The sequence below is a fragment of the Sturnus vulgaris genome, chromosome 2 (assembly GCF_052056855.1).
Source record: "Sturnus vulgaris isolate bStuVul1 chromosome 2, bStuVul1.hap1, whole genome shotgun sequence".
Classification (NCBI taxonomy): Eukaryota; Metazoa; Chordata; class Aves; order Passeriformes; family Sturnidae; genus Sturnus; species Sturnus vulgaris.
The window spans coordinates 2976276-3004237 of NC_142244.1; the positions used below are offsets into that span (position 1 = coordinate 2976276).

At 38.1% G+C, this 27962-nt stretch overlaps 1 protein-coding gene across 1 annotated transcript; it reads right to left on the reverse strand.

Annotated features, from left to right (window-relative positions):
- Nucleotides 1-3203: 3203 nt before the first annotated feature.
- Nucleotides 3204-27886, reverse strand: CIP2A (cellular inhibitor of PP2A). The gene is made up of 21 exons (XM_014892239.2): nucleotides 27750-27886; nucleotides 26679-26826; nucleotides 25287-25399; nucleotides 24017-24111; nucleotides 23286-23382; nucleotides 22232-22354; nucleotides 21950-22092; nucleotides 21168-21243; nucleotides 19852-20079; nucleotides 19232-19391; nucleotides 18322-18463; nucleotides 17487-17586; nucleotides 16469-16587; nucleotides 13773-13965; nucleotides 11473-11547; nucleotides 11279-11389; nucleotides 10344-10540; nucleotides 8327-8440; nucleotides 6414-6496; nucleotides 5772-5911; nucleotides 3204-4761 (listed from the first exon to the last, which is right to left on the reverse strand). The coding sequence occupies exons 1-21, from the start codon at nucleotides 27849-27851 to the stop codon at nucleotides 4591-4593; spliced, it is 2730 nt and encodes a 909-aa protein (XP_014747725.2). The 5' UTR covers nucleotides 27852-27886; the 3' UTR covers nucleotides 3204-4590.
- Between the last annotated feature and the right edge of the window lie 76 nt (nucleotides 27887-27962).

A 27962-nucleotide genomic window follows, 5' to 3' on the forward strand; every position in this document is an offset into this window, starting at 1 on the left:
CTGCAGCCAACTATGATACTACACTAGCTTAGCCAAAGAAATCTGGGAGTTTTTCACTCCTGTCTTAGGATCTGGTGACACAATCTCCCTTTTCCATGTACTCTCTTCTTTCCTTATCCCAGAGTACAGGCAATGCTGGAAATGTCCCAGAAGAACAAGCAAACAAAACTGTGCTGTCTGTCTCCCTAGGCTTGCCATGTTGCAATGAAGAATGTGCAAACCACCTCCACCACATTTCTCAAAAACCGATCATTTCTGATGCAGAGCTTTAGAATGAAAAGATGCTTTAATGCCCTGCATGCAACCAGTGCTTTCAAAGTCCGTCTAAGCAACAAGAGTACAATGCCCACTCCCAAGTAACACATTGTCCTTGGCTTGTCACCTCTTTCTTTAAGGAGAAGGCCTGGAGCTTTGTATCACATGTGCACAGTATGCTGTGTTCAGGACTGAGAGTGGGTACTGGCTGAAAAGATACTTCAGATCACTCCAAAGTGTAAAAGATCCTCTTCTTCCTTCCTGCCTCCATACACCAAATAAAGTGTTTCACTGCCTGCTTTCTGCAAGGTCATGCAAAGGCTCAGCCATTGTCCCAGCAGCTTTGGATTCAGTTTTACAATGACGCACAGTTGATACAAAGAAGTTGAATACTTCCTATTGCCATTAAGACTTCTTGCCTGGCCTGTGGTGCCTTTTGTCTCTGCAGTCCACTTTCCAAGCTAGTCCAGGGCCTGCACTGACACACTTAAGTTCTGTGGGAGGTGAACCCACACACCTTTCCTCACAGCCATGTGCCTTACCCCCAACACTGTCTTTTTTGTTTCTTTGTCTCCCCAGTCAGCATTGAAAATACATAAGGCTAACTAAAGGAGAAAGTTGTATCCCAACAGTTTTGTTACATTCCTTTCCCTTTTAGGGGTTTCTCCACAAACCTTCTGTTCAGAAGGGAAGATGATGGTAGAGGAATGCAGCACACAGTGATGCTCTTACACATTTCTCCTGGAAAGATGGGACAGTGGGGCAAGCACCATCAAAGTTTTAATAGTTAAGCACCAGGAGTTTGTGTACTTCCATTTCCAAAGGCATTCTCCATAACCAAACCAAATCCATTGTTGGCAAAGCACAAAGTGGCTGCAATGTTTGCTCAACACCCAACACAGCCTAAAAATAATGGTTCAGGAAGACAGACTATACACTGGTAGCAACACACTACATAAAGGATCCCATAACTCCCGAGTTCCCATTTTTAGGTAAAAAGCTAATGGCCATAAAAAAACCCCAACCCAAACCAAACTCCACCTTCGGCAGTCAAATTTGCACTTAAAGCTCAATTAAGAAGTCACGTGGGCAAGGTCATGCAGGCATAAGAGGAAACACAGAGAGGTTCAGCTGTGATGCTGAGCATGAAACACACACGTGGACCCAGCTGGGTTTTCTTAGTAACTGCCCTTTACAGGAATCATTCATAGCTAGACAAAACCTTCCAGCTACCCAGCAGCTCTTCAGCCAAGATCATCAGGCAATTTCAGGTCACAGAGCAACATGTCAGAAGGGACACGAGGTTGATCCTTAGGAAAGGTTTAACATATTGCAACCATGAGAACCTCAGGCACAGCAGATTCAAACAGAAGCTGGGCATAAAAATGAGGCTCACACTACCTTGTTACTTCTGCTCTGAAATGGATGCCCCTGTGGAAACAGTTGAGCAGAACAACCCAGACTGGCATTCAGGAGGTGGGGAAGCACCTGGCCCCTGCTGTCAGGCCTGGTCCAAGATTCCCAGGGTATTTACATCAACACCTATACAGCTTCCAGTGTGGCATCACTCAGCTTATTCACCCCTCATTTCTCTGTACTCCTAGGAAAGGATCCAATTTAGATTGGACTGGGGTAGAGAGAAAAGGATGTATCACTGGGGACAGAAAGCTAGCAGACTGTTCCTAATTTCATCACTCTGCAGAAGGGAAATTGGTGAGGGAGATGGAAAGGAAGCATGCTTCAGTGAACAGATCTGAAGATTTCTAAAGCAACCAGATGGGAATGGATGGAGGAGTTTATTTATATATAAACCAACTTTGCAAGGTTGAAAGCATTTTTTGAGAAATAAGTACTCGCCTAAAATACTTCATCTTTGGCTGCTAACAGTAAACTCTAAGAAAAAGGAGCAGAGGACCTCTTCTTACATCTTCACAAGAATGTTGAACCAAACCTATAAATCTGGGTGTCACAATTTCAGTGGAGTCTGTTCTATTTTTGGCCTGCACTTATTCCAGACAAGTGCACTGCTGGATCATTCTAGACATGTACCTCTGAATCAGGAAAACTGTAAGCATAAGAGAGCTGGCATAAATCCTGACAGCAGCAAACACTTTCGGCACTGCTGAATCCATAGCATAAGTGGTTTGTAGATTTCTTTATTCAGAATTTTATGTTTTGTTTACACCATCACTGAATAAATCCTACTGGTCACCATGAGCACTAAGTACTTCCTGGAAAATCTGTCGAAGATCACAGCAGCTATTCATTAGATTGCTTGTTTTGGTTTTTTTACCAGCCCTTACATTTAGGATCTTTCTTACAGCAAGGCCTTGCTTTCAGTTTGTAAAGCTCTGAATTCCTACTGTTAGTGCAGGATATTAACTTCATCCTGAAGTTAAGAAAATTCCAGCTGAAGTAGGTAGGGAAGGTAGGGAAGAAAAGGTTTTTTGTCTACATTAAGTTGCATGTACTAGCACAAATATCATAGCACAGATATTTTGGTCACACTACTAATAAAAAGCTCTGTCTTTTATAGATAAGTGTGGGGTGAGAGGGACAATGAAAGCTGAGAATTGGTTCAGGTAAAGCTTCCCATTCCATCTTCCATGTAGGTGAGGATGATCAATTGCACTTAATTCAGAAGTGAAAGTACCATTCCACAGCCTATTTTATCCCAGAGGTGGGAAAGACTCCACTAATAGATCCAAATAGCACACAAGGAAAGCTTCCTAATTTCAATAAAAGACAGATTTCACCAGGGAAAAGCAAATGGTAGGCACTGTCAGTTGGAGTCAGTGGTGAAAGAGAGGTGAAGAGATGGAGAGGAAGGGGAAAGTGAAAGCCTAAAATAAACCCCTCGCAGAGAAATAGAAAAAGATCAAAGGATGCAGAATTGAGACTAAAAAGGAGTGTTAAAATGAAGACAACACACAACAAGCGATGAATTGACTCCAAACCCTTTATTGTGTCATTATTCCCAATAAGTACACCAAAAGTAAAATAGCGCAGAAAATACATAATACAAAAAAAATAAATACACATTTAAAGGTATTTTTAGGCATGAATGAAATCACATACAAAGCCATACAGAACCACATGCTAAATGGAAAACTTTCTCCAGATTACATAGAGTTAAAGGCAGCTACTTTCAGATAAGAAGTACTGGAGTGCCCGATGTTGAGACGTGAGGGTGCTCAGAACTAAGACAGCACAAAAGTCTCTGCTTGTAGAACATGCAATTGGCAAGCTGACATGATGCAGATAATTAAAAATCGACTATTGCAGAGCTATTTTTTGTGCTGGTGCCAGCTACTCCCTGCACTAAATGAGAAAGCCTGTGGGGAAAAGGAAGAAAAGTCCAATAGCACAGTGGATATGGCACACAACACGAATATGAAAACAGCACAGGGAACTTCATTACAGAACTATTTTGATTACAGAACCACTAATATCAAGATGCCTAAAAGACAAACCCCTTACAAAGGTATTTCTTTGCATGAATTAAGTACAAAAATCTCCAGGTTATTTACAGTAAAGAGATATACGTTTTAAACAAAATTTTAAACAGACATCAATTTTTTGCTAGTTCCATTAGCCACTATTCATTACCATTTGGAAAAACGCTGCCACAGAAAAACACAGAAATGCTGTCAAAGTGTCTTGATGTGTCCATGCATTTATTTGCTATGCAACCCAGAGTTCAGCTACACTTAGCTTAGAATAGCATATTGAAACAGTACATTTTTTCCAGTGGGAAAAGAAAAAAATCAATATCTATATACTCTGGATTCTGTCATATAAATGCTAAAGATTAATTCACCATTTTCTGAAGACATATACTTTATTGCCGCCTTACTCTGGTGAGCAGCTTGATGTTTTTCCCTCCCATTCCACCATTTCACAAAGTCAAACTGGCATTTATCAATTTACTTATCAACATGCTTGCCATTTCCTACTAGAATTTGTTTGCTCGAGCACTTTCTGGTAGAAAACGAGGGAAAAAACCCAAACAACAAAACCCCTCCCAACATTTACTTACCCTTTCCCCATGACCAAGAAATTTAAAGGGAAAGAACTCATGTCTACAAATTTACTTTGGCACTAGAAGTTTCTAACTCATTACAGTGACAGTTTCTTTCCCAACTGAGTTTGGAAAACTCCAACAAAACCCCTTAATTTAGCAGCTCTGATAACACTTTTTTTTGTTGCTAACCTTTCTAAACAATAACTGCATTATGCAAAAAGGTAACCAAATTGCATATGTTGTGTACAAAGCTGGCAGTCACCCCATCATTTAGCTCACTTAACAGAATACAAAGCACAGGAAACACAGCCCTACAAACTGAGGTTCACTGTTTCTGCACTTAGCTTGCCACCACTTAGTTTGTGAATTATCGCAATCATGCTGGCGTGTTTGTCCAGTTCTTCCTTCTGCAGATTTACAAGCGCTTCTTTTTCTGCCAAGCATTCTTCCAACTGGGATTTTTGAACTTCCAGAGAAGATGCCTGCAGAAAAAAACAAAATGCTACAGTTTTGTCCATTACCAACTAAAAACCACACAATACAGTGAAAGGTGAGTGGCCTGGTGATGAACTTAAACAAGTAATTATAAGGCAGTTTTAAAATTACAAGCTCGTTTCAGAAATCTCCCTCAGCTGTACAGTTGGTTCACATGAATGGTTACAGCTACTGCCAAAGTGCAAAATGTTGGATACCATGGGAAAGCACCAATCTCTTTATTATCATTGTGCTACCATCTACATTTCATTTCAAACACAACACCAGTATATATTTACTGAGAACAAAAAAAATTTGCTATATACTGGATAATACTGCCTGAAGAGATTAAGCTTTTGCTTCCAGGAAATGGAAATACAGTAAATGTGTTTTGCACACAGACTGCACATTTTGCATTTGTTCATCAGTTTTCAAGTAAAATGAACCTCTGCCTTGTGATTTTAGAAGGAGCCTTACCTGCAGTCAAGGACATGAAGGCTGCACTGAAGCTTGAGGGATTTAGATTCTTTTTTGTTTGTTTGTTTGTTTTCGTTGGCTGTTTTTTTTCTTTTTTTTTTTTGTTAACATTATCCTCATTATCCTGTTAACTTGATATAGCTAAAGTCTCTCTTTTGAACAAAGACACTTTTTCTTGGAGATACCTTAATTCAATGTAAGAAAGGGAGGGAAAGCAAGCTGACCTACATTTTCAGTAGTAAAAACTACTGAAGAGGAATTTGTTACACTCTGTTATTTAACATTATACCACAGGTTTGGTGGGTTTTTACCCCTTCCCAATATTATATACACACACACACCATGCCTCACAGAGCTTGATCCTGACTTAAAACTCAAGAGGTACACAAGTAAAATTGAGAGAATTTGTTCTTGTCCACTACTACATCAGCTACTCTAGGGTTAGGGACTTAACCGCCAAAATACTGATTTACCAACTCTATTAATTAAACAGATACCTAGAACTCCAGTCTCGGGAATGCAGGTGTAAGTAATTCCTTACCTTGACACTCAGTTCTTCCCTTGCTTGCTGTGTTTCACTTAATTCCTTTCTAAGAATATCAATAGTTTGTTCCATATCTGCTTTTTCTTTCTGTTGATTTTTTATTTTTTCTTCCAGAACATTTATATTCTGTTGCAAGGCTTAAGAAAATAAACACATTAAAAGATTGGATGCCAAACTTAGAAAACAGATACTGCATTGGCCTAGGAAACAAGGGGCTTTTTTAATTAATTTTTTTTAGACTCAACATGGCTGCTAATTGAATTACTGAGTAGTGCCACCTACTGCTAAATTTTAGTGGTTGCTTCCAGTCATTTGCAGAGAGAGTTAAATTAAGCTCTTCTAATTTCCAGTTCCTACAGAAAATTGTCCTAATGGATATGTTGCAAGAAGATCCTGAAAGGACATGCTATGCAGAAATTCAGTGAAGTCTGGAAAATCAACTTCATGCATATTTAAAAAACAAAAACATTAAAATTTTTATTTGTTTCATTCAACGATTAAGTTATGTATCTGTGGCCAATTTTTAAGGTTTACAAGTTGCTCAGTAAGGAATAGCAGCTTATTTAGAGCCCATAATAACAACATCTAGTTAATAGAGTTAGTTCTCTAGCTTCAGTGACCTTTAGGTAGGTGACTTACTTGCTATTGTGCCATCTCTCTCTTGTAGCTGTTGCTGTAATTCATTTCTGTGATCTTCACTTTCTATTAACTGTGCAGCAGTCCTAAAAGTGCAGAGAAATAAATTTTAATTATTAAAATGAGATATGCCACCATTTTCCTGTCCTAGGAAGCTAAAATGATTTTTGTATTATTTCCAATTGCTGTCAAGAGCTTCAAATCATCAAACCTATGAATGTGCATGGTATGAGCAGAGATAGATCTTATTTCTTTCCTGCCACCATGACACAGTCACTGCCCTTCTCTGATCATGGTAGGAACTACTGAAAAGGCTGATACCTGGAGCACAAAGCCCACAAACTGGTGCCTTTGACCACAGACACAAATAATTCAAAATACTCTGGCAGAACTAAAATTGTCATTCAATACAAGCAAAAATTCCCTGCCATTAGTGATTAAGGATGCTGGGGTTTTAGCTCTTACAATGCTCCTGAAGAGACAATCAATCTGTAAAACCTCTTTCAGGTATTATCCCTGCAAGAACATCTACACACAAAAAATACCATTCTGCACATCTCCTGGATTGTCACACAACACTCAGAAGTGACCACACCATGTGACAGTGCCACAGCTTGTGTACAGGCCTGCCTCAGTTCTCACTAGTACAAATAATGCTGTTTCTACACCCATTAAATACAGAGGAACTGGTATCTATCAGCAGTACAGCTCTAACATGAACATTTTACACTCTCTGAAACTAATCTGCTTTTTCCATTACCAGCCTAATTTCTAAGGCATATCGTACTTGCCACGTGCCTTGCCTAGATGGCATCTGCTGTCACTTTTGTTTACTTGTTTATCCACTTCTTATCTACCAGATTCTAAGCTGCAGCCTCTAGCAAGAGTGAGAGACGTATTTCCACAGTCTCAATTTCTGTGGCATTTCCAAAGTATCTATATAATAAACTGCTCCTCCAGACTGGCATTAACAAGGATCAGCTTTCATCAGAGTATCTCCCCAATTACCCTGAGCTGCATATTGCACCATTAGATGTAAGTAACCAAATTTATTCAGTAGCAAACTAATGTATCAGTATGAAAATTTTCCATCTGAATCAGAACTCAAGGCAGTGATTTGGACTGCTCTGATTACTGACAAGGCAAGAGCCTGGAAGGGTGAAGTGAACTTTGCAAGTAAAACCAAGAATAGCATTTTATTTCTCAACTGAATACAAGGCCTGTCTATGAACATATTTTAAAGACATCTTCTGAAAAGTTATGTATTAAATAAAATTTGTCAAATAAGAGCCCTATATTCCCTTAGTTACACTGGTGAAAGGTACATCAGACCTCTATTTTAAGACATCAAAATGGAAAAATTACAAGCACTCCTCAAGAAGACATAGATAATACTAGTTGTATTGTTGAAAAAGATGTTTTATACCACAGGCAGAATACCACCCCTCACGATTTCTAATACAACTTTAAAATGTATCATTTAGTATGGTTGGTTGTTTCGTTTTTTTTTTCCCAATTTGACAACAATTAAGAGACAACTTGCAGACTAAAAGAGAATACACAGAAATTTTTGGGTGATAAAAGCATTTAAAAATTCAACAACAACCAAAAAACACCTCCCTACTCTCCCAAGTGCACCTAAGAATTGGGTCATTCTCTTTCTCTTGCTACAATTGCTGAAGTCTGTCGATATTCCCTCACCACCCCCAACCAATTATGGAGAAATAAAATAAACCACCAAAGTCAGTACTACAGATTCTCATCTAACATAAGTATATAAACCAACCCTGAAGCATCTTCAGCTTCCTCTAACTTCACTTCTCAGATGTTACTTAAAGCACAGCTGAAAAATTGAGACTAAAGTGCTATTTAGTTCTATTGTTTGACTTGCTTTAAAAAGACTGAACAGAACTTACCTGTCATTCTGCTGCTTGAGTGATTCATTTAGTTTCGTCATTGCTTCCACTTGTTTATTTAGTGAATTGCATGTAATCTGTAGATCTTTATATTGTCTTTCAGTTGTTTCATACCTACAAATGAAATGTAATTGCTTTTGAAGACAGCTTTTACTTTAATAGTTTGCCAAATAAAAATATTTGACATGATCTAAGCAATCATCCCACTCAAGAAACATTCACGGTGTTTTTGGAAGGGGGGGGTGTTCAGTTGAGTGGTTTTTTGATGACAGCCGGCTGTTAATGTGTTAAGATTTTTTGAGTTTGTTTTTTTTTTTAATGAACATACTTAGAATCATAGACTCATTTAGGTTGGAAAAGAGGCTTTAGATCATTGAGTCAAACCATTAATCCAGCACTGCCAAGTCCACCACTAAATCATGTCCCTAAATGCCCCATCAACACATCTTTTAGATACCCCAGGGATGGTGACTCAGACACTTCCCCAGGAAGCCTGTTCCAATGCTTGACTTGGAAGAAGAAAACAGACAAACAAACCATCCAAGCTCCAGAGGATCCCCTAAATATCCTGAAGCATTAATGATCAGGAAACAATCTCCCTCTAGCAGAAAACTTGTAGGAATTGACAAAATTATAAATACCTTTAGAAATTTGCAAAGGGCTAATCTGTAACAGTTTGTGTATGTCAGTCATCTTTTAAGGAACCCTTTAAGTTAGTCCATGACCTAATATCACCTTGTTTTGTTATACTAAAAACTGAACATACTGAAGACAATGCAGTATGTAATTAATACAGGCTGATGAGGTAGATTTCATGGTCTAAGCAAACATTTTCCTACCTTCCTACCAAAAGGCAAATTCTATCCCCTAATGTGAGTTAATTGATTGCTTTTAAGAAACAGCGTATTTGAAGTATGAAGGTTGTTTTAGAAAGTAAGCTTTTGTTTTAGAAACACATTGTAAGGATTAGAAAGTTTTGTTCCTAGTTTGGAAAATTTAAAACTGTTAAGATACTAGATTAAAGCTGATTTATTTTCCATGAATTAGACAATACATGTTCATAAAGTGTATGACTGCATACAATTCAAGCAAAAATGGAGGCACTTCCACAATGACCATACTAGACACTTATTCAAGAGATCTAGTAATGGAAAAAAGTTTTATAAATTTTCCTCCCTCAATGACTCCTTTATTGGCAGCAATACACTTTCAAAATTGTCTAATAATGCTTGTTCCCGTTATCAAGCAAGAAACTTGATCTCAATGCTATCAGTTTCTTTACCTTGCTGACACCTAGTGACCAGATCAGCTCATGTGAGAAGTCAAAGCTCTTTTAAGCCTTTATTCTTCCAAAGCACATTCTAATTTCAAATATTTTCTATCTCTATGTACTTTATGCGTCTCACATATTCTTTTTAGTGTAAGATCCCAAAGAAATAAGTCTTATAAATAATTCAGGACACACAATGTGCCTCCTTCCTCTGTACCTCACTTCTACCTAATTGAAGTCAAATTTGGTACAGACTTGAGCAACCATGCTAAGTCCTACATTATGCAAATTAACACATACTGATATTGGCTGTTTCTCCAGAACTCTTGCAAGCATGTCATTAAGACAGCATGTAAGATCAAAGAGAGACACTGAAAGCATGGTATCATGCTAACAGAAACTAAGCATTGTTAGTTCTGTGTCTTAGAGAACAATGCTCCCTTTTTACACAAAGCTTGTGCTATTTTCTGAACTGGACCTTCCGCACCTACAATTCAGTTTCATTCCACTGAAAGCTGAATGTTAATATATTAATAAATTTAACTATGTTAAATTTAACACAAATTTGAGATCCTGAATGACTTAAGTTAATCTTATTGACAAGCATACAGAAGAAAAAAAACAAACAACTTTTCATTTAAAGAAGTGACACAGCATGTAATGTTGCTCTTCTAATGAGCCTATCCCAGTGAAGGGTGTCATAACTTTTCACATGAAATACTTGTTTAGAGATCCTACATGTTTTACCTCTGAAGAAGATCAAGAGAGGATTTTTTTAGTACTTCATGCTCTTCAGCAACTGCCTGCAACTTCCTGTTGTGCTGAAAGAGCTGTTCAATATCAGTCCGCGCTCTTTCAGATTCTACCTGTTGAGCTTTCAGCAAATCGTTAAGCTCTTCATTTTTTCGTTCTGCATCCTTCAGCATTGCAGCAAGAGTTCTTGCCTTTGAGTGGAATGACACCCCCAAAATAAAAATAATAATTAAAAAAAGCCACATACAGTAAAGGGAATTCTGTTTCTCAAGTTGTATTAGGCATGCTAGAGGCCATGGATCTAACACCAAAATGTCACCATCTACATTAAGAGAATAAATTCTCTCACCTAATTTTAACTACAAATTAATTAGTTCACTGAATTGCTTTAGCTCCTTTTATAGACAATAGGAGGGAAGAATAAAGTAAAAAAATATACATTTTAACTGTGGATTTAGTAACTGGTAGCACAATCTTGAATATAACCTTTAAAGAATAGAAATTATTCTCACTTTTCAACATGCAGCTCAAATACAGACTCCACAAAAGCAAACTTTATTTGAAAGTTCACCTCTGACCAGTGAATCAAAAGGCACAAACAGGAAACAGTTCTTTATATATCAGCAAATTCTATAGAGAATTCTAATAAGTAGGTTTCTTAATTTTTAATATTGCTGAATAAACAGTAATGGTTAACAAACAATAATGAGGAGGTTGGTTTTGTTGAATTCCTGTAAGGGAAAGGACATTAAAGAAAACTGTGTCAAAGAACAATCCAGAGGAAAACAGGATGTTCATGGTGAAAATTAAGACTGCCCTAACTTGCAAGCACAGTTTAGATATAAGCAGTATAATTTCCACATGTGATCACAGTTAAAGCTACCCAGACAATCATTACTCAGTCCCACCTTGAAGCTCCCCTAACTTACCTCAGACTCAGCCTGGGCTCTCTGACACCGGTACTGAGCCATCAACCTCTCAGCCTGAGCCAGAGCTACTGCCTTTACTTCCAGAAGATCCTGCAGCCTCGTTTCTTTGGACTGCATATAGGGAGAACATTTCTCATTAACATTTTCTGAAAGTACCAACTGCAGTCTCCCCATGCACATTAGGTTATACTCACTGCTAACGCTGACAGCTTCTGCTCATAGACATCCATTATGTCAGATATCCTCACATCAGCCAAGGGCTCCTTCATCTGTGGGGAAACGTTTCCAATTACTGATACTGGAAATTTCTATTTACTTACACAGGTAACGTGTACCTAAAGAGATCAGTGGTTTTGTCAACTCCACCTGCCACTAGGCTTTTTGAATTCTCATTTTTGTATCTGAGGCTATATACTCAAAGATATCCACCTGAGTCTTGACAAAAATTTGTGAACAATTGAATCTTTACGCTTAATAGGAGTCATCTGCAGAAGACTATCAGTCCAGCATTATGAAAAGGAAAAATCACCATTCTAAAATCATTCCCCTTGGTTTAATCTTTGCTGGAGAATTAGCAGCTCCGTCATAAGACACCTAAAATAATCTGCCCTAACATTAACAGCACAAAATGCATATGGTTAAAACTCCTTCTTCATTCTCTGTGGCCTTCTCTACATACAAATTAAGAGAAAAGGCCTAGGAAAGTTTCTCTAGGATACTGGGAAGGATACTATTGAGGACCTACAGAACATACTGTGTTAACCCAGTGACTTACAAGAGGAAATGCACTATGTGTGGCACAACAAGTCCTAAGTATTTATTAAAGTATATGCTTAAGTGAAAATGCTAGTGATTTCACGATATTTTCTCTTAGGCAGTGCTGTTGTAACACCAGGTCTGAGCAGCTGTTCACAGATGCTGATGCATGACCAAGTGCAAACTATGCCAGCTGTTCAAACACTGAACACCTACAGAAAAGCCACCATCTCTGCACCATCCTGAACCACTACATAAGAATGCTTTTTGCAAATTAACAGGAGACCCTGTGTAGCTCCAGTTCTCAGCTCATTTTTCTGTCTCTAAAGTATGAAACATGTAGTTTATTTTCCTACTTGCAAACTTAAACTCTCTAAAGGACATAGAAATGATTCTAGGAGAAGCTCTAAGAATGAAATTCCCTTCATCCACTCTGAATAGTGATACTATGAAAGATATTTTCTCAATTATGTTTTTACAAGCATTTGAGCTTCATACAATATACAGACATAATTCAAGTACTGGTTATTTTAAGTGAATGTGTATATTGATTTTGAATTACTAATTAGAAGGTCTAAGAAAAGAATCACTCAAAAATTCATCAACAACTTTTTCCCCTAAAAAAGAAAAATCGAAGCAGGTTTTTTACTTTTTACTCTGTCACATTACTGGAAGCTGCTGCAATAGTGCTGTGTAGGCACCTGTGGTTGCTTTGATTTACATTAAAATAAACACAGCAATGCACCCACAGACTGTGCCATGCGGTCCTGAAAAGGATGATCAATGGGAGCATACAGTGGCAGAGTAAAAAGTAAGGAAGACTCACCTGACCTTTTTCACTGTTATTCTGGCATCTGACTGGAACTGGTAGCTATCCGAGTTTCACTTTTATCAGTCACAACAAAGAGATAGTAGTTGCAAAGCAAAGGCTGGAGGCAATACCACTAATATAGATATCAAGCTGTTATCAAGAAACTTTCTATACCTTTTCCCAATTTATATACTGTTCTTTTAAGCCAAAAGAAAACAGAATCAATAATCCATCTCTCAGTCTAAAACAGCTATAAAGCAGCTAACTTGCTTTGAACAGAAAAGGGACAGAGGAGAGATATTCAGTATCTGCCAGGATGGCCCACAAAAGCAGCACACTGTACGTGGTGCCTGGTTGGGTCTCTCATTCACAATGCAAGTTGCTGGAGAGGAAGGAAAAAGCTGCCTTCTGAAATAACAACAGCACCTGTCCAAGAAGGCCACAAAAGCTGAACTGCAAATGCTTGAGCCAGCTACAGCCAACAAAATGAGAATGTCAGTATGTGTGTTTAGGCACACAAGAGTTGCACCACACTTTTCAAAAGCAGCCCAGCATCTCTATTTTATTCCATACTAATTCCTTAGGAAGCAGAGGAAGGAGGTTCCTTGAATGTGTCCCAGCAAGTCTAAGCAGCTGGACTGTACCTGGCTCCTGCTTCCACATCTGACAGCTAAGAAAACTGTGGGCAAACCCACTGGAGAGGGCTCTCAGTAAGGAGCCCTACCTTCAGGTGTAGCTCAACATAGCATCTCTGAATTCTGCTCAGGAGCTCAGTAAAAAGAATATGTTCCAGACAGGAATCTAACCCAAACTTAACTGTTTGTCAGACACGGTAGTCTGACATTTGGATTTTAATTTCCATTCCTCCCAGTAAAAAAAAAAAAAAAAGTATCAAATGTTTCACAAGGGTATGTAAATTCTACTAACCTCTAGTCCAGAATGAAGTTTTTGTATTAATTCCTCAATATTTGAAGCTTTGGATTCATTACTTGGAGGATAGGATGAAGAAGACCTCACTGAAGTAGTGTTGGTCACAGGTGACTGCATTTGGATTCTCTTTGCTGTGTGCTGTGTTTCTTGTTGTCTGTAGGCATTATTTGCTGCAATGCTTTCACCCAGCCTGTATAAACATGAGGCTATTAACACAACCTGCTACAAATAGCATTGCAAGGATTGAAGAGAACAATTTCGTAATAAAATTCACGGTCACATTTGCATTACCACACATTACGAAGACGTGTTTTGTGTGCTCAAAATGGCCAGAGATAAAGGGGAAAAAGGTATCATGGCTAACCTTTAGAAACAAATACAGAATCTCATCAGAAAAGGCATAGTGCTCAGCTTTTTTGAGCAACAGATCATGTCTCTTATGAACCTGAGAAACAGGTTATTTCACCTGTTTCAACTTAACTTGGCCACTGTTTTTCTCAAAGAAGATTGAAAAAGTATTTAGTAAGAATTTTTATTGGGCATAAAAATAAGACTGAATCAAGAAAAGGCAGAGTGCAACCAATAAACCTCATTTTCTCCTTGTCTGCAATTCTATTTTACAATACTGTATTGCGTACAGCACATTTGATTTTTTAAGTTTTAACCAAAATTGAAGTATGTAAATAAAAGTGCAATCTGTTTGAATTTGTATAGAGAACTTAAAAGCTTAGATAAAGTAATTTCAGCAGCTATATTCCAGTGTCTGTATGTAATTTGTGGCTGGTATTTTCAAGGCAGGTACCAATAACATGTTTCAAACAAGAATGATAAACCAAAGAAGGTGATTTTAGAGGCAGCACTTATAAATTTTTTGCTCTTGATAAATTCCTTAATTACTAAGCTATTCCAACCACTTCACTGAAGTGCTATCTCAATTGCTTCCTAAGTGAGCACAGCCTATTTTCAACTTGCATTTACAGACATGTTATTTGGCTGTCCCATTGTACAATTGCAGACATATTTAATTGTACAGATCCTTCATTCTTTCAGCCAGACTATTCATGACTGGGCATTATAAAAATGTTTCTTATATCCACAACCCCATATAATTATAGAATAAATAAGGTTGAAAGGGACCCATCTACAGAGTACCTAGTTCAACACTCCTGATCTTAGCAGGTTGTCCAGGACTATGCCTTGCAGTTTTGACTCTCTCAAAGGATGAAGACTCCACAACTTCTCTGGGCAACATTTTCCAGTGTGACGTTCCCTTACAGTAAAAGGGTTTATTTTCTTATAGTTAAAGAAATCTAAAAGTTTTTTCTTATATTTCAGTTTGTGCCTGCATCTATCCTGTCAGTGGGTACCACTGAGAAGCCTAGCTCCGTCTCTTTTGTTCCTTTCTATCAGACATTTCAACACACTGATAAGAATCCTGCAAGTCTTCCCAAAAGTAAGCAAGCTCAGCTCCTGCAGTCTCACGTTGTGTAATACATGCTCACACCTCAAACTCTTCCCCAGACTCACTCCAGGATGTCCTTAAGTCTCTTGCACTAGAGAGCACAGGCATGGACACGACACTACAGGTGTGGTCTCACCACAGCTGGGCAGAGGGGAATGATCACCTCCTTTGCCCTGTCATCAGGACTCTATCCAAGAGCAGTTCAGGGTGCTACTGATCATCTTTGCCATTCTTGAAGACAGAAGTTACATTTGTTTTCTTCTAGTCTTCAGGAATCTCTCCCAATCACCATGAATTTTCCAAGACATTCTGGAGTGGCCTTGGAATGACAACAGGCAACTCCCTAAGTACTCAAGGGCATGTCCTGTCAGGTCTTCTGTACATCCAGTTAGTTTCAGTGTTCCACAGCCTGACCCTGTGCCACCCAGAGTATGTCTTGCCTCTTCTAGGTTTTCCCATTGCTCTCAGAGACATTGCTCTGCCTTTGGGAATCCTTATCAGTGAAGACCAAGCAAGGCACTCAGTATGTCAACCTCTTCCATGCCCTTTGTCAACAGGTCCCCTGCCCCACTCAGCAGAATGGCACACATTTTCATGTCTGGCTTTTGCTGCTGATGTAATGGTCTTTCTGGTTGCCTTGACATCTGTCAGGTTCAACTCCATGTTGTGATACAATTTAAAATATTTTTTTTTCTATTTTATTTATTTACGTATTTTATTACACCTACGGAAATAAGGACTCCATCAAACAGAGTTTCTCAATACTTTTTCCATTGTTTAAACCACATTAAATACTACCTGAACTGCCATCTTCCTGTGTCTTATCCTAATTTGTTCTCTCTTGGAAGCTACTGCAAAAGAGTGAGCAAAGCTTTAGGAACTGAAGAATGACACATCTGACAGAGTTCATTAGAGAGAAATCTGACAGTCAGAACACTAGATGCACCCAAAGCTCCAAGCACAGACTTCAGACAAATGAGCACTTAGGGACTGTAGTCAATTGCTCCACTGCTCTCTAGGATCTGACATAAATTGAACACCCATCAGCATTGCAACGGCTTCCTCTGGCCTCCAGGATCACTGCTGTCTCCTAACTGCACATACAGCAGAAACAAGACAGTTTTTCTATACTTCTATCTCTGATGAGCTGAAAATAGTACTCCAAAAAGCATGAACATCACTAAGCCCATAAAAATGGCAAATCTAACCAGAATATCACAAAAATACTTACACAATGGCAGGAAAATCTGGTAAGGGTGCAGCCTCAAACAGTATTTTAAGCCCCACTTGGACTTGCTCTCCATGGTTTGATGTTAAAGCAAATGTCAAAGGTGTAATCAAGCGCTGATCCTAATAAAGAAGTTAGTTTGGTCAAAACAAGAAACAGCAGACAACAACAACAAAAACTCTCATGAAACACAAACTACCAAAACATCACAATATCAAGGCCCATGGGCACATAAATGTTTTATTCAAAACTTAAGTTACCTTCTTAAAGTTTGCCCTTCTAAGTTTCTGAGCCTGAAGTTCATGGAAGACAAGTGATTTTAAAAATAGTTTATACTTCTGAGTATTTGAAATCATGTTTTACATTAAAGGCAACACAACAGGTAAAGAGGTTAGTTAATTCCTGCAAGTTTTCAGGTGCTTGATACTCAACATAAAAGGTCACAAGCTCAAGTTATTAAGATTAATCATGGACTATAAAACTCATTGTTACCCATTAAATTACACAACTCTCATTCTAGAATGAAAAATCTCCAAAACAGCAAGCAGTGTTTGACTGTCTGGATTGCTTTTCTATCTGTAAAGTAAATTATTACGGTATCATCTGACCAACAGGTACCAGAAACTGTTTTGGCCATGCAAAGTTCCAAATTAGATGTACATATTTAATAGCAATCAACCCCACAAATAATTATATTCTTGTGGCAATTGTCTTCTAGTTTGCTACCTTTAAACTGCAGTCATAATGCAATCTTAAAAGGATAATTCTTACCAGGCATCTAAAACACAATTTCATATGCATTACAAAAAAAAAAAAAAAGACTGGAGTAAAAGCAAACAACTGTTATTTTGGAAGAATTAATAGTGAAACAACCTTTAGGAATTTTGCATAAGGGACTGTATTTTCCTAGAAGCTTTACCACTTCAGAGATAAGCATGCAAAACATTTATAACTAAAACTACCGTAGTGCAGTGACACTTTATTTCACAGATACATTTCATAAAACATTTTAAAATCATACCTGTAACATTTTGTAGAAGCTGACCTTCATACCAGGTACATCCTGCTGCAATCTGCTCATAAGATCAAGAGTTTTCAAAATAATATCAGCAGCAAGATTGCTTTAAAACATCCAAGTAGGAAAGGAATTGGGTGAAAAAAAAAAAGGTGAGATAGTCAGATCAGCCCTGACAAATTCAGTCAATTAAAAAAAAATAATGAATACCTTCACAAAGAAAATAAATATATCTAGCAAGGCAACAATGCTAGAACCAAAGAGATCATATTGAGTTCCCTGGACGTGTGCCTGAGCTTCTCCAGCATGCCAAGCATGGCAACAAGGAAGACCAAAACCATCACTTCCAGATTGAAAGTGAGGAGGGTTTAACTATAGGTCCAATTATATTTCACTGGGTTTTGGCCACGTAACAGACAGCTATACTGATTTTTAGCTATAATGACACTGAGCTGAAGGAATGTATTTAATTTTCAGTGCAACAACTGCCCCCCATAGTGATGTGTGATATTTTGGAACTCTGATTGCATAAAAACACAATGACAAATCAAATGCCATGAGCAGTTCCAGAAAGCTTTAACTTAAATCAGCCTGAACTACTGCACAAGTTTTAAGGTTTCACATAAGTGGAGTTCCAGCTTATGCCAAAAACATTATCTGAGTGAACTGACCAGCAAGATTACTTTTTATTCCACAAAAATACTAAATTTGATTCAATATCAATATTGATTTATATGCATTTAAATGCTAACTTCAACTGCCATATTTTTCCATTGCAACAATATCACAACTCTCACACCAGTCATGCTTAATTAGATTTTAGATAAATATGTGTGCTCACCACATTTTAGAGTCCACCAATTTTGTCCCAAAACCAGTATCAATCCCACTATAAGGAAACTGGTGTTCTATCAGACATGTGCATTGGCTGGCAGTCAGCACCTTCGAGACACGCATTTTCAGTGTGTCATCTCTGCAGAGCAGTAGGCAGGGTTAAGAATAAATTCAATACACCTATGCATAGGTATTACCACCAAAAGGCAACATTTTGTAATAATAAGGGACACAAAAGCTAGGGCATCAAAGCACAAGTTAATACACACACTTATTGGAAAGAGACAGTGAAGGGAAACCTCAATAAAATGGGTGGCATAAAGAAACACAGTGAACAAAAAGCAGGAACCAGACAGTCCCTAATACAAGAACCAGCTACCTATAAGTGAACTAGCAGAGACTTCTCCACAGAACTCAGCTTTGATGCAGGACTACACACTGCAGTCATGTGCTCCTTACTAAACTAACTGTGGACACTAAGGACTCAAAGAGGAGTGTAAAACTGTATCATTCCACATTATTTTTCCTTGTTTCTCTGATCTAAATTAATATCATATATGGCTGGGAGCTGCACTTAGCTAGGCAACAATACTACATGGATCAAGAAGACGGCTGACCAAATTCCTCACACAATTTCAAGAGAAAACACTCATCTTCCTTTTTTATCTGCAAAGTGCTTCTGTTCTATTGAATAGCCACAACATTTTATCCTGTACAACTGTATTACAAGATAACTTCACAGCAATTAGAAAGCTACTTTAGATCTTGCAAGATGACACTCCTAAGTAAAATCAGGACAGTTATTGTCATTAGAAGCTATTAAAGTGACCCAAGGTGGACATGTCTTTTAACATCTTAGAGCAGATCATGGTGGAGGAATAATAAATCAGGTGCCAATAAGCACATAAAAAGGATATTTGTCAGGACATTAATAGCCTTGACCATTCTTTCACACTTTTTCTTCACTAATAGTTCATCCACAATCTGCTCTGGCATCTGAAGATGATCAAGAAGAACAGGCAGCAAAAGATCCATAAAGTGTTCAGCTGATTCGCCATTCTTATTGTTAATAACATCCTGTAATAAAGACATTTTATTTTATGTCAATATTTAAAAGTACAGTACAAGGAAGCCAAGCTTACTCTAAACCCCTTCCTGCTTTCCCAGCTCTTGTAATTCAGATTTACGATGGCTACCAGTGGAGGAGGAAGTTTACAGGGAACAGAAAGGGCAGGAACTTCCTCATTTCGTAAGTCCTAGAAAGGAATTCTGAGTTTTCTATCTACCTCATGACTTCAAAAAGTGCCATGAGTTCCACTTACAACACAGACATATTTCTAAAATACTACACGTCTTTAAAATAATGGTTGTTTTATGAAGTATGTTTATTTCAACATAACTACTTTACAGTGAACTTTATTACAGAGATTCTTTGTATGCACTATTTTTCAAGTCAAAGTATAATATTTGTTTAAAAATAATTTAAAAATAAGAGTTGCTAAGAAGCTCTTTAAACTCAGTTATCAAGTCTTGGTACCTCAAAAATCTCTTTGAACAGTTGCAATGCTAGGCCTGCACAGTCTTCAGAGCCTTCCAATGGTTGGTTTGACAAGTGCACCAATGCAACAGATGGTTCAAAGCTCTTTGAGCGAGTCACAAGTCTGGTGTTTCCCGAGACTGGCAGGCCAGCTGGTTGCAGTATCGCCTGCCGCAGGGTGTGACGCAATTCTAGCACAGAGCAGAAGGCAAGCAGCAGCTCTAAGATCTGTGTGAAGTGAAGAAGAGTTCAAATGCTTTTAAATCAAGAACTTACACAGAAACTGCAACTCCCTTAACACAAGTCTAAAGAGATATGCAAGTTCTATGCAACTCCTTTTACCACTTGAAAGTTTTCTGAGGAATAATTTTCTTTCTTTAAAGCCAAGTCAGCAGCAGAAACAGTTCATTGGACTGGTGAAAGTTTGTGACAGTATTCAGTGTATTGCTTTATTTTCTTTGGACAGGACTGCTGGCTAGTGCTACAGTAAAAAGTACAAATGTGTATACACTCAGCATGAAGAAAGCCATTGAAGAGAAAACATTCTGAGACAGGAATAGATGCACATCCATTCTCTGAGCATGCACAAAGAGAAAACCACCCTGGAAAGCTCTTTGTGAACATGCCTCTCTAAATAAACCCAACAAACAACAACAATAATCACACAGAGAGAAATAGTAGCATCTATTATTAACTAGGATGTGTAACACATTCATAGAGAAAAGCTCCAGATCTGTTTCACAGATATATTTAGCCCCAACATTTTCACATTTCATATTTTAGCCTTTAGTGACAGATAGTTGATGTTTCATTTACGTAAGGTGGTAGGGAGACAAAGTTGAATGTAACAGTTCACGGCTTAAACAGAAGTGGCATCTTTTTGTTCAGCTAAGGTGAGAACACATTCCTACTCGTTTGAAATTAGCATCAGGATTCCCTGATCACCAGCTGAAGTCTGAGTAGTATTAATTCAAGGTTTAGAGAGCAAAGTGGGATACACTGCATTCCTAGCAGGTCCCAAAATTTCTTATTAGCCAAAGCACAAAAGGTGTTTATGTTGGCTTTTTGCCTTTACATCTGTTACCTGAAAGCAGACACACAACCTGGCAAAAACCCCAACACTACATATTCAACCTGACAGCCTTTTGAATAACTAGAAAATATAAACTTGGTGAATTCTCTAGGTCATTTAAGAATCCTGAAGTCAGTGTATTTCATTAACAACCCTTGTACACAAGGAACCTATTTATAACAACAGAAGAGAAACTAGATTAGGACTGTAGCCTCTTAGCCTTTAACTGAAAAATTATAAATACCTTAGATGATGAATCAGGATCCCTTCCATGAAGAAGATCTAATACTTGACCAAGGCAAGAGGTGAAGTGCTTGTATCTACAGCATGCAAAGAGAAGAAAAAAATTATAAATACAATTGAAATTTCAGCATGTTTACACATTTACATCAAGTGATAAATGAAAATGCCCTATTTTCCTTCTTAGCCCCAACACTTCAAATACAGACATAATTTTGATAATTTCTATTTGAAAAAGCACAAAAATTAAAAATATTCCAGGAATGAAAGCAAATTCCTTAAAATAAGATATGATTTTTCAGCTATTCTTACTGCTTTAGATTCAAAATCAGCACCTAAGTTGTGCTAGCGGAATTTGCAGAACTACTAGTCAAGCTCTCCACAGAACCACTCTAATATCCCTCCCCCTGTAAAATAATTACTTCTTACAACTTGAACCATACTATTCCACTTCAAGATTATATAGCACTGTAAAAGGCAGGATAGCTACTCATCTTGTTGTCTTACTACCAACACTGCCCAGACAAAAAGTTATAAAACAGGATATGCAATATTCCTTCAGTGACAATGAAAAGAACAGGTTTTGAGTCACACTTCTGTGTCAAACTAGTAACCCAGTAACTCCTTCGGTTCAGAAATAGCAGTTATAATTATAATCAACTAGCAACATTCAAAAAGCATCTTGGGATTTTTTTCCCCCAGTGTTTGGTTTAGAATTCAAATAGCATACAGCAAAGAAACTGAACTAGAGCTTAGGAAAAATACTTTTAGGAAATTAAGCCATACCTGGTAAGATAATCTGCAACTTTGGGGTTCTTCATAAGATCCATGAGTAGATCAACAGAATATTTTCTTGTTAGAGGATCTCCATTTACAACAATATTGAATATTAACTGAAATGTCTGATGGATATTTCGAGCATGAAAGAGCTGAAAGGAAGAAGAAAGTTATGTACAGGCACATACTGTGCTTATTAAAACTAGCTGGAATTAGGATTTTATTTGGCCTGTGTGACAATTGGTTTTATCTACAACTTAAGAATAGAAAAAACTTCAAAGACTCACTTACTTTTTCTCCTACTTCTTCATTTAGGGTAAGGCTTGATAATACTGAAAGTGCAAACACAACCATAGTCAAACTGCTATGGGCCAAGAAACTTATTAAGGTACGATAGAAACTCTTCACATTATTCTACAGTAAAAAGGAGAAAAAAAAGTTATTACAAACCCACCAAATTTACAGGTTTGACATATTTATACCTAAGCCATACAAATAATGAATAATACAAAAATAAGTAAGTGTTGTAACACTTCCCTAGGAAAGCTATTTCACTATTCTACTGCACAATACTGGCATTGACGCCAATGTTCTCTTTTGAACCTGTATAAGAAAAAAATGAGAAAAAACACCCCAAAACAACAGAGAACCAACCAAGGAAGAAATTCCATCATTATTTTAAAGAAAGATAAGAAAGTCACTTTGCTAAAGCCTATAAAAGAAAATAATCACTGAAAATTGACTCCCATCCCTTCTCTGATTAATGATCAGATGTGACAATAGTTTCCCTTTTTTTTTGCTCCCTGCCTCTCTTCCAAGGTAAACACAACAACACTTGCTTTTATGTGGATGTATTGCTCCTGCTGAATTAAAAAATGGTTGCACTGATTTATGAAGACACAAGAACCAAGTGGTTCAGATATGTACATGTATATGAGGATTCAAGCGCCCTGACATGAAGATCAGCCAGTCAGATAGATTTATCTTTTGAAAGGCAAAAGATAAGCGATTTCTTGCTTACCAAAAATCCACCTACAATCTTTAGGTTTTAATAACATTTAGCTTTTCTAAAGAAGAACAATCCAATTTTAAATTCACCTTTCAGCTGCAGAGAACAGTTGCAAAAACCAAACGCATAATACAAGCCAGAGCAACACAGCAATGTACCAAGGGAGAGAGAATATCCAACTTCATATTCTATTCGTTATTTTCTCCAACATGGGAGAAACTGCCCATTGGGCAGAACAAGCAGGTCAGGATTATCAGTGCAGAAAGAAAGCTACCTAGAGTCAATTAACTCTTACCCTTAAGCCAGAGAATCATGACACAAAAGCAAAGCTCTTACCAAAGATTTTATCTGACTTTGAATAGACAAGTTGTGACGACAGAGGTTTGCCAGGAGTCCTAAACACGGTATTGTTAACTCATCTTCAGTGGATTGACTTAAAAGAAAAGCCCAAAAGATGTGTTCATTGAAGCATCCTGAATTTAATTACAAGAAATTTTAGAGTGGGGGCTGGGAGAGCTGGGTGGTTGGGTGACTTTTGTTTTGTGTCTTGGTGGGAGCTTGTTTTTTAATGAGACACCATTTCACCATACAAATCAAAATTCGGATTTTAATTCGTGCAGTGTGGGCAGCTTTTAACTGAATACATCAGAAAAAAAAAACCCAAAGTATCAGAGATCACTGCTATCAGAGGTCATTTATTACATATATTTCTAAGATTCAACAGATTTCTTACAAGGGCACTTGAATAAAATTTTTATTAATCTAACAAGTCTTCCCCTAGTGACAAGCATGAATTTCCTCCTGGCTTTTCTCTTTGTTAGTTCCTTGCTCCCAGAGGTGTGGAGGTGGGCTGAGGCCAATTAATATTCCATCACCCAAAGTCCCACAATCACTGCATTTGACAATCTGTAACAAGTACATACATGGTTTTCAAAGGAAAGCCTGTTAACTTCAGAGCACAGCTCACTCTGGAGACCACGTTAGTACAGTACTCTAATGGCCTTCTGAAAGTTTAGAAACTCAGCTCGCTGTTTCCCATAAGAAAAGGCAGCAGAGTACACACTTACACACGATGCATTAGAAACAAAATTAATCCATCGATGTTGGCACCAGCACAAAAGATGGGAATGTTGTAGGTTAGTCTCTGCAGCAACTGAATACCCTGAGGAAACAGAAAGCTGTTCACATGCCTGTCCTACACCATCTCAGGAGGAAAGTTACAAAAAATGAAACTGAAAGAACAAATATCAAGACATCACAACTGAATTAATTTTCAGACTCTAACATTAGCATAACAATTATACAAGTTGCTGCAAGCACATTGTAATGTCCTACCATACTGATGTACTTAGTAAAAGCCCAAAAAGATTATTAAGATTTTATTTTTACAGAGGAGTTACCTTTTCAGCCTATTCAATTAACCACCTTTGCCTCACCAGCAAGTTCTCCATTTTGTCAGTAATAGGCTTTGTCCTATTGAAAGGTCTAGAAGTCTCATCAAAATCCAAAAAGCACTTTGTGAGCTCTTGCAGAAAGGATGCTTACAGGAAAACAGGTTTGCTCTAAAGACTGCCAACAGATCTAAGGGTAGCAAAGTCCTTCATACAGAACTCTTCAGGCACATAACTGAAGCCAATACACTCAAACATGATAAAAATCACAGCAGAAGTTAGCAGTTAAAACAAAGCCTCACCATTTAGATCTCTATCTGGTGACTACAAAATCTCTCCTATTGACTGGCCAGTCACTTGGATCCCTAGATCGTGTAGTACTCCTAGCGCTTTGAGAAATACACAAACCACAAGAAAAGGGATCTTTACTGCATGCCTGACTTATTTTCCACAGAACAAGAGCCACAGGACTACTAGTAATACATTTTCTGTTAAAAATTAACAGAATTAGCATAATTAAATATTATCAAAGAATAACAGAAATAAATTAAATATGTCAATTAAAAATTAACAGAAAAAAGACAAGTGACTATAGGCAACCAGCAAGTACTTGTTGAAAACTTAAGGGAAAACCTGTGCATATTTGAAAAAAATAAAAAAAAGTTTAAGGGCAGGTTAAAATTGGTGAGTTCAAACTGATAGATGTCAGACTTTACCTGTGAGCTTCGAAAAGGAAAGCCACAGCTTTCCTTTCACTCCTTCACAGTTACCTGTCAAAGTACTGATTAAACAAAATGATCTCCAGGCTTGTGTTATGAAACAGGCTTGTGTCAAGAGAAACAACAAATACCTCAACTGGAAATCAATCTTCTGATTATTATATGCATACAGTATAATGTTTTTTATGCAACAGTAGCCAAATTTTATTAAGCGTTAGTTCCTTTACCTGTAATAAGACTGGGTCACTCAGATTAGTAGAACTTCGATGAATCACTCCTGCCAGCACACTGGTCAGATTGTAGGTGTCCTGGAGAGCTTCTCTAGTCTCCGTGTCTGAAGCTGGAATTTAGGAATTATTAGCAAAAGCCCCATCTAATAGCAAAAGAAACTGATGTATTAGCTACCAGCTGAAGCAGAAGCTATAGTCTCTGACCAGTTCTTCACATATGCTTTAAAGGTAACTACAAATAAATGACAGCTCCTATGCACTTGCCTCTCTACCTCACTTCTGGACATACAGTTAATTATTACACTAATACATTTCCTTAAGATGCTTGGACACTGAAAGAATAGTCTACTTCCTACCTACCAAGTTTCAGTTCTGAGATCTTGAGACCTGCACTTCGAAGGCTTAGATCTTAAGCTCAATGAGCTCAGTTTCTTGCCTCATGCTATGGTGGACAGGTAGAATCAAACTGATAACTTGATAAGGTTACCTAGCATTAGTTAAATAAATATATAGAAGCCAGTACTGCTTAGGCAATCCTCAAAGAGATGTAGCAAAACAGGTAAAGCAATAGATCATTTGGAAGAGGACTTAATTCTTAAAATTTTGCAGACTGAACTCCAGCAACAAATATAATTTTATAATACCTGTTTCAAAAACATAAAAGGAACCTCAGAGAGGCTTAAACTCCATGAATCAAGGAAGATAAATAAACATCATAAAGGACTCAAATCTTGAATAACTATTCGTATATGATGAGAAACTAAGCAGTGAAGGGATAACTTTTCCTAACTTTTCCCTGTATATGTAGGTTCTGGTCTGAGCACAGAGCTCCCTGGACAATGAAGTCTCATTTCCATGAAGTAGAGGGGCAAAAAAAAAAAACCCAAAAAGGCATCTCAAGACACAAGTAAAAGGCAGTAGAACCTCTTCTGCAGTTGGATAACTTGATGCACACAGGCCCAGACTATTGCAGAGCCCACATTGCCAGCTAACACTCAAGAGGGAGAGGTAAACTGAAGTGATTACAGCTATGGATGTGACACGATTTTTCCCTATCCTTGCATGCCCTAGCCAGGTTTCTCCCTTGATAAAAAGGTAGTTTTTTCCAGGTTCAAATAAAAAGGACAAGAGAATAATCCCTCACCCTACCCCGTGGATAAACAAATTCTGACAAGCATCATCATTGTCATTCATAGTGGTGATTTCAAACCTCCTTCTCAACTGCAATTTAACATCTTAACAAGCGGCTTAGCCAAGCACTCCACTACAATGAAAAATCTTTCACACATTACTTCTTCCAAGAAATCCATCACCTACACCACAAAATTAGCATCTGTCTTGTCTTCCCTTGCCCAGAAAAAAGATAAAAAGTTCAGATGCAAACCTTACCTAGCTGTGATAGCAAAGTAACCACGGACAAAGCCAGAGAAGGATTTATATTAGTGTCCTCCAGGAGCTCTACAAGGCAACTGAGACATTCACTTGGTAGAATCTGGTTTGAAGCAAAAAACCGGGTAAGCTTCAGTCCAGAGATAACCTGGAGATGAAAGGAGAAAAACAAATCAACTTACTCAACTGCAACAAGGTAACTGACACAGAAGTCAAAGCACAGAGTTGTATAAAAAAAGATTTTGTCCTAATATAAGTACCGCTCTAATGGTACACTGTTATTCACATCTGCCGGGAAAAACAAAACAAAACAAAACAAAACAAAAAAGAAGCAGTAATGGAAAAAAAAAATCTGTTTTCCATTCCTTTATGCTTGGAAAGTGCCAGGTTTATTTATTCTGAAAGAATAACCCAACAGATTGCTCAACACAAACACAAAGCAATCAGCCTGCCTTCCAAAGGCCTGGACAAGGACCCAAAGGAACCTGAGCTCGGGGAACTCTGTATAAGACGCCAAAAATGATACACCTTCACACCAATACAGGTAAACACGGTTTATATTTTGCATAATGGAGACATATCACGTTGGTTTTGTGTATTCCCTGTGTCTCTTTACAAGAGATACAGAGAAGAAAGCAAAGCGAGATACTAACTCTCATATAAACGTTCTAGCAATTAAAATAAATCTGTATTTGAAAAAGGTAACTTGGAGATGAATTCAAAGGCCATCACATAACTTGTACACAAAGCTGAAGATCAGGGAAATGCACTGGCCCACCTCCTTAGCAGAAAACACGTTTGTATACGTGTTGCACGGAACCGGAAGACTCCAGACACAAGACCAGTTCGTCATTCACATGCTATTTTTTAAGCTGTGAAATGATTCATGCAGGCCAGAATTTTGGGGATAAGTAAAAAAATAAGCCCCCTGTAACACGTACTATCTGCTTGCCCTGGGTGCATATAGACTCAAAATACACCTCTGTAAACACACAAAACTTTCTAATAACAGACACCACAGCACCCCACGCCCCGCTACCACCGCGGCCCCGGGACGGGCGCCGTTCGCACCTCCAGGCTGCGCTGCAGCAGCGCGGCGTTGTGCGCTGTCTTGGCGGCGCGGTACTCCGTGGCTGCCAGGAGCAGGGCCTTCATGCAGCCCGGGATGTCCATGGCGGCCCGACCCCTCAGACGCTGCGCACCCGGCCCTCACTCGCATTTCCCGCCGGCGCCGCCATCGTGACGCAGCGACCACTGAGCGCGAGCGGCCGCCGCGCGGCACCA